Genomic DNA, 13,938 nt, shown 5'->3' with positions numbered 1-13,938 from the left:
CACTGTGAATCAGGATATAAAGAAAGTACAGAAAGGACTAAACTAAAGTATATTAGACGTTTAGTAACTTTGAGAATTAATATCCATCAGTGCTTTTTAAAACCCCAAGTTTATCCATGTAACAAGAAGTAGACCACTCCTCCATACTTTACATGTTTCATAGATGTAGTTTACCACATAACACTTTCTCTGTCAATCCTTATCAGCACTAAATTTATGGTTTGACTTTTATGTACACAAAACCTAATCTACATTTAATTTGCTCATAGGATCTCTGATGATTTTATTCATTAAAAAATAACCCAAGAATGTTGTACAGTACAACCAATACATGAATTTAGAAGGTTTGCCTAGCCTCTAAAGGTTTATTTTTCTCTTGAAAAAAATTGCTATTTTTTGCATATCTTCTAATTTTATTTTTTTTAAAGGTCTGGGTTAACTGTAGAAAGTATCTTCCAGAACTGGCTGGATACTTCTGGAATACCAAAGGTAAATATAAAATACCAGGTCACAGTTCTTTCTGAAGTCTTGATTTTCTCATTACATCATTTATTTTTAAAATCACTACCTGATCTTATAACAGGTATGATATTAAATAAACAGTTTTGATGATGACTGCTTTCCACATCTTTGTATGGCTTTAGCTTTTACCAGTTGCAGGTTTTTTCTTCTACAGTGGTCTCAACAAACTTGCCAAAGGGCAAATCTTACAAAAATTATCCTGTAAATTAATATTAAATTATCCTGTAAATTAATATTAAATTATTCTGTAAATAAATATTAAATTATCCTATTAAATTAATAGTCATATGAAAGTATACTTTACAGTATAATGATGGAGCCTACTAAATGCAAGGTGCATTGTTCACAGTTGTTGGAATATGAATTACTTGAAAGCATTACTGACAGCAGTAATTAAATGTTAAATTATTTGTACTTTGATAACTTGTGAATTTTGTAACTTGCTTATAAATCTGCTGTATAGATAACATCTATTATTGGTGTTTCAGCATTGAGACTGAGCTTTGTTTTCTGCTTTTAATGCTAAGAGTTTTTTTAATATTTTAAGTTCTGTGAACTGAAAATGCTTAGTTGTGTCTGTGCTATGTGAAGTGTCTGATTATTCGATAAAAAGTGGTATCTGTAAATTAATCTTCATAAAACCCAATTTTTTACAAAGTAATTTTTAGCATACTCTCAGGACTCAGTCTCTAACTGATTTCCCCTAAGCAGGCACCCCCTAGGATGCTTGCGATTTATCCTGCCTAGTGCTTGAATTTGTTTCCACTTGCATTAGTATTTAAAAAAAAACAACAGCAATTTTTAGAAGTTAGAATGTTAAGTTCTGGTTTCCATGTGCAAAACTGCAGATACTTAGGCAGCATGACTGAGTGAGCGTGTTTTCAGGTAGAATGGACAAAACTGGAGAGCTCTGACAGTGCTCAGAGAACCTGATCTGTACCCGGACACTGTGGTTGAGCTCTTCCCTTGACAGCTTGAGAGATGTGCATGTCCACTGATCCCTGTATGCTGTAGAAGGCTTTTGGGAAAGATGTACCCTGAGATCAACATGCTTTGAGACTATTTGAATATGCTGTAAAATCAAGGCAGAGTTTGTTTTTTGTTGTAAAGTTATTGAAAATAAAGTTAACTTTAATTAGAAGGGAGGAAAGGAAGGAATAGTATCATCATGCATCTTGATGCTCAGTCATTTCCTAGAAGAGGACCTTGATTTTAATTCTATGTTCAACCAAGGTTTTATTTTTGGTAAAAAAATGGCACACATTGTCAAACAGCTGATTTAAGTATATGGAAGAGATTGATGTTGCATAGCTGTAGCTGTAAGAGGCTGAACTGGCTCCTGAAATGCAAGAGTTTTCTTGCATTTTATCTGCACATATCTTTTTGAGGATGTGCTTTATTAATGTCTGACAATCAACTTAAAACCACAAACTAGGAAGATAGGAGCAGATTAAAGAATTGGAAATGGTTTTGACTAATGTGCAAACCAACTCTGTTTTCCTGAGTAGCACAATTTGCTCAGAATGAATAGTGAGTATTATATGAATAGCATTATACCCTGCAAGTATCTGTTGCTTGTGTAAACAAAACATATATCAAAAATATTTCCATACCCAGCAGGTTTGTATGTTGTTTTAAATTTTCTTCAATGACTTCAGAGATATCCTTGGTAATTTGGCTGTTCTGTATAAAAAAATGTCAAAAAATGTCAACACAAATTTTGCTAATTTTGTATTCTAGTTCTGAGCAGCAGCCAGCTGATGCTGACCTCTTCCCTCTCTCTCTCTCTCTCTCTCTCTCGCGCCCCCCCCCCCCCCCCCCCGCCAATAATATTGTTGATCATAAAATTGTAAATGTTTTGGGCTGAAAGGGACATTAAAGATCATCTAGTTCCAATCTCCACGCCATGGACAAGGACAACTTCCACTACACCAGGTTGCTCAGAGCCCCATCCAACCTGGCCTTGAACACTTCCAGGGATGGAGCATCCACAGCTTTTCTGGGAAACCTGTTCCAGTGCCTCACGCCTCACCACTCTCATAGTAAAAAACTTCCTCCTCATATCTGATCTAAAACTACAGTCTCAGTTTGAATCCATTCCCCCTTGTCCATCACTACATACTCTGTAAAATGCGTTTTTTCATTTTTCTTGTAGGCTCCTTTCACATACTGGAAGGCTGCAATTAGGTCACCCTTTCTCTTTTCCAGGCTGAACAAACCCAGCTCTCTCAGCCTTTCTTCACAGGAGAGGTGCTCTATCCCTCTAATAATCTTCACAGGAGAGGTGCTCTAACCCTCTAATAATCCTCCACTGGACTCACTCCAACAGTTCCATGTCCTCCCTGGGCTGGGACCCCAGAGCTGGATGCAGGGTTCCAGGTGGGCTCTCACCAGAGCAGAGCAGAGGGGCAGAATCCCCTCCCTCCCCTGCTGCCCACGCTGCTCTGGATGCAGCCCAGGACACGTTTGGCTCTCTGGGCTGGGAGTGCCCATGGCTGGCTCATGTTCAGCCTCTCACCCACCAGTACCCCCAAATCCTTCTGGGCTGGGCTGCTCTGCATCTGTTCATCCCCAGCCTGTGCTGGTAGAGGGGGTTGCCCTGACCCAGGTGCAGCGCTTTGCACTTGGTCTTGCAAAATCTCAGGAGATTCACATGGGCCCAGTTCTTGAGCTTGCCCAGGTCCCTCTGGATGGCATCCTGTCCTTCAGGTGTGTCAACAGCACCACTCAGTTTGGTGTCATCCAGAAATTTGCTAAGATGCACTTGATCCTTGTGTCTATGTCATTAATGAAGATATTAAATAACACAGGTCCTAATACTGAACCCTGAGGGACCCCACTTGTCACTGATCTCCATTCAGACTCTAAGCCATTGACCACTACCCTCTGGATGCAACTGGCCAATCACTTTCTTATCCATCTAATAGTCCACCCATTTATTTGCTCCGTCTCCAATTTAGACAGAAGGATTTTGTGTCAAAGGCTTTACAGAAGTCCGGATACATCTGTAACCTTCACCTTGTCCACTGGTGAAGGTTACAGAGAAGGTTACCAACCAGAGAAGGCCACTGAGTTGGTCAGGCAGGACTTGCCCTTGGTGAGGTCCTGCTGGGTGTTTCAAATCACCTCCCTGTCCCCCATGATCTTCCCAGTCACAGAGATGAAGCCGACAAGTCAGTAGCTCCCAGGATCCTCTTTTTTGCCCTTTTGTAAGATGATTTATACTTGTTGTCTTCGTCATTTGCCAGGGTCTTTGGGAACCAACTTCCATTTTATTGGAAGAATTGGAGTTGTCATTCAGTGAATAGGAAACCTTATTTCCTTTTTGCTTTATTAAATCATTAGAGAAGCCTTTATTCCTGAAATCCAGACTGTAGAGGTTGCTTAGTAGCTCTCAATATGTTAGTAGCTATAGTATAAGTATGACTATAATAACTGATTACAGAACTGTAAATACTGTAGATCTACTTATGTGGCTTACAGGACCTTTAAAAGGATTTAGATTATTTCAGCAAACTAATAGCCTGGCTAATTTGATGAATCTATATGAAGGCACATAAGAACACAACTTACATGCAGATGAGCTACATTATAAATTACATGCACGTGAACTACAGATGAACTGCATTATAAATAGCAGTCCAGGAATAGCACAGAATTTAGTCTCTCTCACATGGTTTATGTGAGTGGACTAGGGTGTGTTCACAGGAAGGTTTTTGTCAGCTTCTTTGGGCACAGTCATGTGACAGAGGTACCCACTAAAACTGACTACCTTCTTTCAGTACTGAAGGAAATGAAAAGCAGCTGTTGGATGTCTGCTTCAAAGATGTCCCAAAGGCATAGAAGCAGCATCCTACAACCTACACACAAGATTCAACACCTTTCTGCTTATAACCCTTGTTATACTGGTTCTGGAGTCCTATAGCACAACACTCTTAATACTGCAGCCCATACTATGAGAAATTACATGACTTTTTAAATTACAAATACTAAGACTTCACTGCATTTGCAGAGGAAACCTCCTTACTTGGAAAAACTATACTTTGTAATGAAATTGGGAAATGTGCATCATGCTGTACTTAAATCCCAACATGGTTGCTTTATATATCTCTCAGACAAAAATTTTTGTATTTTATACTTGCTGTGGTGTTTCTGTGTTTTTATTTCCATGCTTTGGTGGATTTTGGACAGGAAATTCATGTCATTCACTGAGTATAAAGAAATTCACTTCATTTATAGCAGTAGCTATCAAGGTGATTTCAAGAATTCTCTTCTGTGTTTATATTTAAATCTATCCCCTGTATGCAACTGGTACTCTTTAAAATTCACTAACCAAAGGGTCACTTAAAACCAGAATTCTTAGCCCACCCCTTAGTTCACTATCTTCACAACAGTGTCTAGCTTAAGGACACTGTAAGGGTATGAAAAGGTATGCAAAAGGTATCCACAAGGGTAAATACTTTACACTCCCCAGACTGCTGAAGCAATTTTACCATCTTCCTTGCAGTACAGGAATCTTATATTCTTTACATTTTGTATTCTTTACAGTCATAAGTCATGTCATCTGTCTAACTGAAGATCCTCTACTCCTTTACTCCATTCCAAACTCTCTCTCCAACTCTGTCCAGGGAGCTGCAGATTTATAGATATAGGTTATATAGATATAGATATACACATATGCTCCTTTATACTTGCAGCTTAAAACTATTGAAACTTTAATATTTGTCAGTTTCTATTACTGTTTCACTCTTGGAAAAGTTATCTGGTCTTTTCTAAATACTGGGCTAGTTTCCAGGCTCAGGTATATACCAGCAGTAATCAAGAATAAATTGATGTCAGGGGGTCATATGAATAAATAAAATCAGAATTTGGCTTGCTGCCATGAAAAAGTAATTCTGCATACCACCTAACATTTTCAATTTGTTATTTTCTAAAGCATTAAAGATTAATGTTATGAAAAACAAAGTGTGGTTATAAGCTGGCCATTTCTTTCATACACGGAAGAGTGCCACTGCACAATGGTTGGTTTCAGGCTTGCTGAGCAGGGTTTTCTCACACGCAAAACAATAAGGAATATAAAAGATGAAAAGAAAGCAGTTCTCAAATACAAGTTTTCATGAGGGCTTTTTCCTGGGGATGCAGCATGGTAGTGTTAAATAAGGTGAAGTGTATTGCATGGTTGAAAATACCTTTTATCAAATTATTCAGTCTTCAGTATGTGTTTCTGTCTCAGCACTGACTCACTGGGGGATTATGGCAACTTTTCATCCTGTGCAAATAGTAGTGAGTTAATACCACTAACTTTAGAGAATGAGTTAAGCTGACAAGGAGTAGAATCAGAAGAACCAAATAGCTTTACAACTGGAAAACACCTACGAAATCATTGTAGTCCACTTCATACCTCCTTATGATGATTTGCTTTCCTAAGTACATTTCTATTGTTTCTTTCAGCATGTGCAGTGTTTAATTAGAATTTAAGGCTAAAAGGCTATATGCCTCTTTAGGAAGATTTTCTCAGCTCTGCACAAACTTGTCTTTGTCTTATATTGTCCAGTTACTATTACCTGTTTTTTTTATTCTACCCTAGGTAATTAACCTTTAAAAAATAAGCTTTAAGTCTTTCCCCCTTTTTGAACTCTATTGTATACTGTTTGACAAGTAGATCAATAAACATTAGGTAGTCTCTGCATTGCATGAACTTCTAAATGTATTTAACTCATTCCATTTTAAATCACTTTTGCTTTTGAAGTGGCATGCTATTATTTACTGGCAAATTTCCAATATTGTTTCTTTCTTGCCTGTGTATTTCAGTTAGTATCTTGTATAATAAAAATCATCTTCTCCACATTAACTCTCCAGTTCAAAAAAAAAAGAGTAGAGTGGTTGGCCTCCTCCTTCATGATTCTTAGTTTCCAATATATTCTACACTGTAATGTACAAGTCTCAATATCACATAATGAGTCAGGTTGAAAGGGACCACAGGGGGTCTTCTGATCCAACCTCCCAACTCAAGCAGGATCAACCTAGAGCACATTCCACAGGATTGCAATCCAGGCAGTTCTTGAATATCTCCAGTGAAGGAGACTCCACAACCTTTCTGGGCAGCCTGTTCCAGTGTTTGGTCACCCACACAGTAAATTTCTTCCTCATGTTCAGGTGGAACTTCCTGTGCTTCAGTTTCTGCCTATTGCCTCTTCTGCTATTGCTCGGCACCACCAAGGAGAGCTGGATCCATCCTCCTGGCACCCTCCCTTCAGATACTCACAGACATTGATGAGGTCCTCTCTCAGTCATCTTTTCTGGAGGCTCCCTCAGCCTTTCCTCGTAAGTGAGATGTTCCAGTTCCCTACCCACCTTCTTAACCTTTCTCTGGACCCACTCCAGGACCTTCATGTCTCTCTTGCCCTGAGGAGCCCAGAACCGGACACAGCCCTTCAGATGTGCCTCACCAGGGCTGAGTAGAGGGGCAGGATCACCTCCCCTGACCTTCTGGCAATGTTCTTAACTAATGCAGCCCAGGACACCATTGGCCTTCATGGCCAGCTGGACACACTGCTGGCTCATGTACAGCTTGTCCAGGGCCCCCAGGTCCTTCTCCTCAGAGCTGCTTTCCAGCAGGTTGATCATCTGGGGTTATTCCTTCCCAGGTGCAGTAACATTTGAATTTGCAGACCCTGAATTTGCCTTTACTATCAGATGGTTTATCTCTGCCCACCTCTCTACCTTGTCCAGGCTCTTCTGAAGGGTTGCACAGCACTCTGGGGTACTGGCCACTGCTCCCAGCTTTGTGCAGTCAGTGCCTGCTGAGGAGGCCTCTGTCCCTTGTCTGAGTCACTGATGAACCAGTTGAACAGCACTGGGCCCAGTGTTGACCCTTGGGGGACACCCCTGGTGACAGCTCCCAACTAGACTCTGTGACAACAAACACAACCCTCTGGGATCTGCCATTCAGCCAGTTCTCAGTCCACCTCACTGCCCACTGATGTAGTCTTTACTTCCTGAGCTTGCTGGTGAGGTTGTTATGGCTGATGGTGTCTACAGCCTTGCTGAAATCCAGGTAGACAACACCATTCTTCCCTCATCCATCCAGGTAGTTTCCCATCACAGAAAGCATTAAGGTTGTTTAGGCATGATTTTCCTTATGTCATGTGATCAAATAGCTTCCAGTTTTAGGATAAACACCCCAAACATCACCTCACAATTCCAAAAAATTGAAAGAGGCTATAGCAATGCTGTATCCTTCTCCTAGTCCTTTTGTTATTTTATCCTCCCAATAAAGTTTAATTCTCATCCACTGTTCCACCTTAAACAGTATTTCCTGATTAAGGTTGGAATTGCCAACAGGTATTTCAGAGTATGTACAACTCTTAGTGTATCTTGCGAGACTACTATGCCATGTTTTCTAATGGGCACTGGAGTACAGCTTCCAGCAGTTACAGCAGTAAAAATTTTGCCACTTATTTTTTGCCAATTCTTTTCTCCTATCTGCACTGCTTTTTGTGGCTGTGATAAAGCAGTAGTTTAATGTCCATATACATAATAATGGGCTTATTTGTAAATCATCAACGTGTCTGAAAATACACAGTCAAAACAAATCTTCTGGTGGTGAATATTAGTTTATTAATAGTATTTCTGGTTTTGTTTGTAAATGGCTAACTCTTGGATTTGAGCAACCTGGTCTAGTGGAACGTGCCCCTACCTATGGCAGGTGAGTTAGGACTATATAGTCTTTAAGGTCCCTTTCAATCCACACCATCCTGTGATTCCATGATTGTCCTATTTGAAGAAGAAATGGATTGCAAAGGAAACTTGTAGCAAAATTGTTTAAAAATTTGAACTGAAATGTAATTTTTGAAGGGTTCTAAATCAATGCAAGTAGAGTACTTCTGTGGTTTTATAAATTTTTGGAGGATGTTACAGCAGCAGTTCAAGTACTTAATATGATTTGTGATAAAGCAACATGTTGTTAAGAAGGGCCCTGGCTTTTGCCCCAGTAACAAGCTTTATAGACTTCCTGTTTCCTTTTACTAAGACAAAAGTACAGGTGAAGGGATAGCTCTACAGGAAAATGCTTCACAGGTTAAGAGTTATGGTCAATAACTAACAAACCAACCACACTGAAATATTTTTTAAAAGAATGGTCTTAATAAACTCTTGAATTATCTTTAGCACATCTTCACCCAGGTTTTGTAGAGGGTACCTATACATTTTTCTTGCATTAAAATCATAGTTATTGGATCAGAATGTAAGTTAAAGCTATGGATTGTTAACACTTGCTATTTCTTGTTGTTGTTAGTTATACCTTTTCTTGCAAATTTTTTTCTTGATGTACATGATAAATACATATTGGTAGATGGCAACATTGGAACCAAGTACACAAGTGAAATGTGCATTTTTTGTTGAGATACAGTAAATTAGTAGGCATTGGCAGTGAGAATGATCTGTTAAGTACAAAAATCTCACTCAAACATAAATGATTTGGAGAAAAAACAGGAAAGGGGTATAATTTTCTTCAGTACTTAATAGAGTTCAGTAGTCAATCTGTTAGATTAGTTTCAAAACTGGTGTTAAATATTAGTCCCAAGAACAAAATATTGCTGTTTAAATAATGAAGTTTGAGGCTTACTCCTTAGTTAATTTTTTGCCTGAAGATAGAGATTTTTGTGTATATTTTGTATGAGTGCAGGAAATGTAAGTGATTCAACTGATGGTTGAATTATATTTGAGAAATAATTTGAAGAAAGCATAGCAGCTACCTTAAGATATGTGCTTATTCTTGTACATGGAAACCACACTTTGAATAATAGGCACTTCCCCTCAAGAAAATTGGTTCGTTTGTTTTTCTTTTTTTTATGTTAGGAAGGTTGCAGACTGGAAGATGAAATGATCTTTCTAAAGTTCTTAAAAATGTAATTGGGTATAGGCCAACAATATAAATTATTTAATGTCTTCTGTAATGATAATAAGCACAGTAAGAAAGTTTTTGAATATGAATCACCAGTGCTGAGGCTTTTCTGAAATTATTAGTTATACTGACAAGATTGCATCTTATTTTCTTAGAAGAAGGGATTTAGAAAAATATTAAAATGTAATCAAACCATGTGTATGGCACTACAGGATGCATAAAAGTCGTATGAAGATAAATCAAGAGAGACTCCGTCTTTATGCTCTTGACTCTTTGAAAAATGCTTTAGGTAAAGACTATCCACCTGAAAGTTCTTCTAGATAGATCATAGTATACAGAGAATTTGGTATTTTGTTTGTAACAAGCTATCAAAAAAGTTTCAAGGTCAGTTATTATTTAAATAGATTCTGTGTTGATCTAAAGAAGGTCATCAGCATTGTAATTTACTTAGCCATTCCTATAAATTGCCCCTAAGATGTGCTAAATGAGACACGACAGTGGTTTATTTTAGTTTCTAGAATAGTTCAAGAAGTTCGAGAAAATCACTTACATTAAAAAATACATCATTAAAGGTCAGTACGGACCCAAATTTATTACAGAGCTCTTCAAGTTCAGGCGTGGTTTAGTCTTGCTGTAATTTTAGAAGTTTTGATGTAGGTTTCTTCTGCATTGCATATGATTGCTGATTTAGAGAAAACCAAGACATTTAAGATCCAAGTAGCATTGTTACACAGTATTGTGTGATCACATTCTAAAACTGGGTAACATGCTGCCTCAGGTGAAATTCTCACCTAGCACTGAGTAACTTAGTGTCTAGGCTGAATGTAGATAGTAATTTTTAAAATTTAGATTTGAAAGCATTGGCCATAAAATTTTAGTGCCTCTGCTGTTCTAATTTCTAAAACTGACAGAATTTTAGGAGTCTCCATTAATTGAATAATTAGGAAAAAAATGCTTTTGAGATTCTCAGCTGGAACCCTGAGTCTACATTAAGGATGAGAAAGATGCTTTACTGGTTTTTGTTTAATGACCTACTGAAACACTGGCTTGCCTCTCCATTTACAAGCCAGATTTTCACATGTGAAATCTGTTTTTCTTTGGCTACCTTTCAGTGTCATGCAGCTCAGAGGTAAAGTACTTGTAGTAGGGTAGTAAAACTGCACAAGTTCAAGAAGTTGAAGTGCATTTGAAACAAATGTTCAGTTTCTGAAATAATAGTGGACTGGATTCCATGTGTTTGTTCATTAGAATCTCTCTTAAGTTTAATAAATCTCAAGCAGTCATTTTCATTCCCTTTTCCTATTAACTGCTGAACACAAAAGCTGTGTTATGTGCAGAATGACTGAGCTTATCCATTCTAGAAAGGAGTTATGTTTGGTATCTAAAGAACAATAACAGTTTGCTGCCTGACTGATCAGTGCTGGACCAAGTTCATATTCCCAAGTTCCCACTCTCCCACCTACATGCACAGGAGGTGGAAACCTGGCAAAGAGAGGGAGGACAGGCCCTCTTTTACACAGAAATATTGAACTTAGACTTGCCTAATAAGGACACATCTGCATAGCAATAAACATAAGTTTTAATTACTGCTTGTAAAAACATCTTAAGAAAAGCACAGAAGTTAGCACCAATTAATTTTTAGCTTGTTCATTGTTTTTTTACTCAGTGGAAACAAACCGTAAAGGTTTAAAATATTTTTCATGCTACCTTGCAAGAAAATTTTTCTGTATTAGTGTATAATTAGGAAAGAATAGCTTTTGAGATCTCTGTACCTCTCCAGCTTCAAGTTGGTTTTAAGTAATTTTAGTGAATTGGAACCAGGCCATGAAATAACAAGAAGTGAAGTGCTACTCTAGGAAACAATATCTGAGATCTTTTTAGTTCAGAAAGATAAAGAATTGGGCCTGAAATTGAGGTAAAAATCTTATGTGACAGGAACAAGTTGCTATATACCCTCCAGAGTGGTCTATGATTTTTAAAAGAACACACATTTTACTTCCTCGAAATTTTCCCCAGGCTGTTAAAAAATTTTGTTTGTGACTGGAAGGAGTGAATATGTGGGGAAGATGTATTGCAACACATATTCTGTATGTGAAATCCATGCAGCCCTCTGTGTGCTGACCTAAAAACTGTCACCTGTGCATTCAGGTCTAATGATTCAGTCAGAAACTCAACGTGATTCTGAGGGTTCAAATGCTGCTGCATTTCTGTATTTCTAGCTGGTAGACTTGAGGATGGAAGTTCTTGCTTTTAAGCCCTATGCTTTTTTTCAGACACTCTGCAGAAATGCTGGCTACTGAATACTTCTTGAGAGCAGATGGTAAATAAGTTTGTGTAACAGTCTTCATTCCATCTCCATCAGTTCATTGTCTTCCACAAAGTCAGTAGCAGCAATGTTGAGATATTTCTCAGTTTACAGTACCTTCCTTATCTCCTTTTGACTTAATCATGCTTTAGAATCAGACTGAAGACAAATATTATATGACTGAAGACAAATAATATATGATCACCCTCTTTAATCATGAAAAATAGGTGATTTTTCTAAAACTTATTCTATCTCCATAAAGAAGGAATGCTTTATCTATTCTGTCTATTCCCTTCTAAGGTCAAAGAGGAATTTAAATGCTGAAATGAGAATGGCCGGGGAAAGACAGATTTGAAAAGTCTATTGGCTGACAGAGCTATTATATGTCGTGGTTCAGTTTATGGTTAATTGTCCCTAACATTTGGGTAAGCAGTATATCATGGCCAGAGGGCTAGAGAACTTTTGTTTTGAATATGTTTCATTAGTAAAGCTGTCAGAAGTATTTTTGACTACTTCAATGGATCAGTAAAACTCAAATTTCAATAGCTCTGGAAGGTGTATTTTATTTCTTCAAGAAATTCAACAAACAAGTGAGGTTCTATGAAGTAATATGTGGGCCTTAGCTACACACTCTCCCAGCTACTGCAAAAAATTAACTCTTGGCTGAAACTAGGATATTATCCACCCATTATTCTTGACCATTTATATCACACCCAGATCCTACACCTTCGAACTATATACATATAAACAAGCACAGGTATAATTTCTGTAGTCAAGACCCATCCCTCCAAGTTGTCTATTGAATTCATTTAATCCATAATTGTGGGTTCCATCCATCCTGGATGTCTTCCAGGGCAGGAGAGCTGGTGTACTGTTGGGGTTGCAGTCTGCATCAGGAGCTCATGGCTGCTGGAGCAGTCCATACTCATTGTCCATGGTAGTTCTGGCATACACTGGCAGTGTCATTCAGCAACCAATATTACACAGTTCAATATTACACACTCTCCTCACCCCAAAATCAAATCCCCTTGAGGTACACATCATGTTTCCTGCTCCTTCTGCATTACTCACCAAGTGCACTCAGGTCCTTGAGCAAAAATAATCCCAAGGATGGGTTTGCCTTTGCTTGAGGCAGGACTAATCCAAACTGTATTCCCTAACACTTTTCTTGTATGAATTGTGGGGACTTTATCCCCTTCTACAGTACATGGAGGTTTTGACTGGGCAGGGACAGCCCCACTGGTAGAGCCTGGTGTGTTAACTAAACAAGGTGGCCTTAGCTAAACATAGGGCCCAATGGTTGAAGGCCCCATTGCTTTCAATGTGGTTTTTAACAGTGCATTGCACTTTCAATCTTCCCAGAGGCTGGTGAGTGATAGGGAATATGACACAGCCACTTGATACTGTGTTCCTTGGCCTGGTTGTCCAGGAGGTTGTTCTGGAAATGAGTCCCCTTGTCTGACTCAGTTCTCTCAGGGGTGCCAGGTCGCCACAGGGCTTGCTTTCCAAGGCCCAGGGTGGTGTTCCAGGCAGTGCAAGGCACAGGATACTTCTCCAGCCATCCAGTGGTTGTTTCCCAGAGCACATAGCACTTGCCTTGGCAGGCCTGCAGGAGTGTGAGGTAACCCATCTGCCAGGCCTCCCCTTATTTCTGCTTTGACCATCGTCTACCGTACCACAGAGGTTTTTCTTGGCCTGTTTGATCCCAGCACATTTCACAGTTATGGACAACCTGGGATAAAGAGCCCATCCCTTGATCACAAGTCCATCTGGGTGTTGCATCTCTTCCCTGATGAGGCATCATGGCCCCACCAAGTCAGAAATAATTCACCCTTATGGTGCCAGTCCAGCTCCTCCTGAGACATTTTAATCTTGGCAGCTCAATCCACCTGTCCATTGTTGTGATGTTCTTCAGCAGCTCAACTTTGGGCACATGAGTTTTGCATCTCATGTACATCTCATGATGAACTTCTACAGCCAACTTCTCTATCCAGGCAGTGATATCTTGCCACAGTTCAGCAGCTCAGGTGGGTTTGTCTCTGCGCTCCCAACTGGTCTTTTTTCATCCTTGCAGCCACCTCCACAGAGCATCTGACACCATCCACAAGTCAGTGCAGAGGTGCTTCTCTCATTCAGCAATATCTAAAGCCAGCCGGGCAGTTTTCAGCTCTGCAACATGACTTGATCCACTTTGTCACTCAATTGC

At 39.1% G+C, this 13,938-nt stretch overlaps 1 protein-coding gene across 10 annotated transcripts in view; it reads left to right on the top strand.

The window, feature by feature from the left end:
- AOPEP (aminopeptidase O (putative)) overlaps positions 1 to 13,938 on the top strand; it is a 184,998-nt gene that overhangs the window by 87,182 nt on the left and 83,878 nt on the right. For 7 of the 10 annotated variants that reach the window (XR_013179820.1, XR_013179819.1, XR_013179818.1 and 4 more), the window contains one exon: positions 429 to 489. The exons of 1 other annotated variant lie outside the window; for it this stretch is intronic. Coding sequence is in view for 4 of the 9 variants with exons in the window: in XM_054652037.2 (XP_054508012.2) it covers positions 429 to 489 (61 nt within the window). In the remaining 5 variants the exon portion in view is untranslated. Of the gene's footprint in view, positions 1 to 428; positions 490 to 6,678; positions 8,231 to 11,700; positions 11,748 to 13,938 lie in introns of those variants that run through there. 2 more of the 10 variants (XR_013179821.1, XR_013179822.1) reach the window with 2 other exon arrangements.

Source organism: Agelaius phoeniceus, chromosome Z, assembly GCF_051311805.1.
Source record: "Agelaius phoeniceus isolate bAgePho1 chromosome Z, bAgePho1.hap1, whole genome shotgun sequence".
NCBI classification, from domain to species: Eukaryota; Metazoa; Chordata; class Aves; order Passeriformes; family Icteridae; genus Agelaius; species Agelaius phoeniceus.
The sequence above is the reverse complement of the archived record's forward strand: the minus strand, read 5'-3'. Positions and strand labels throughout refer to the sequence as shown.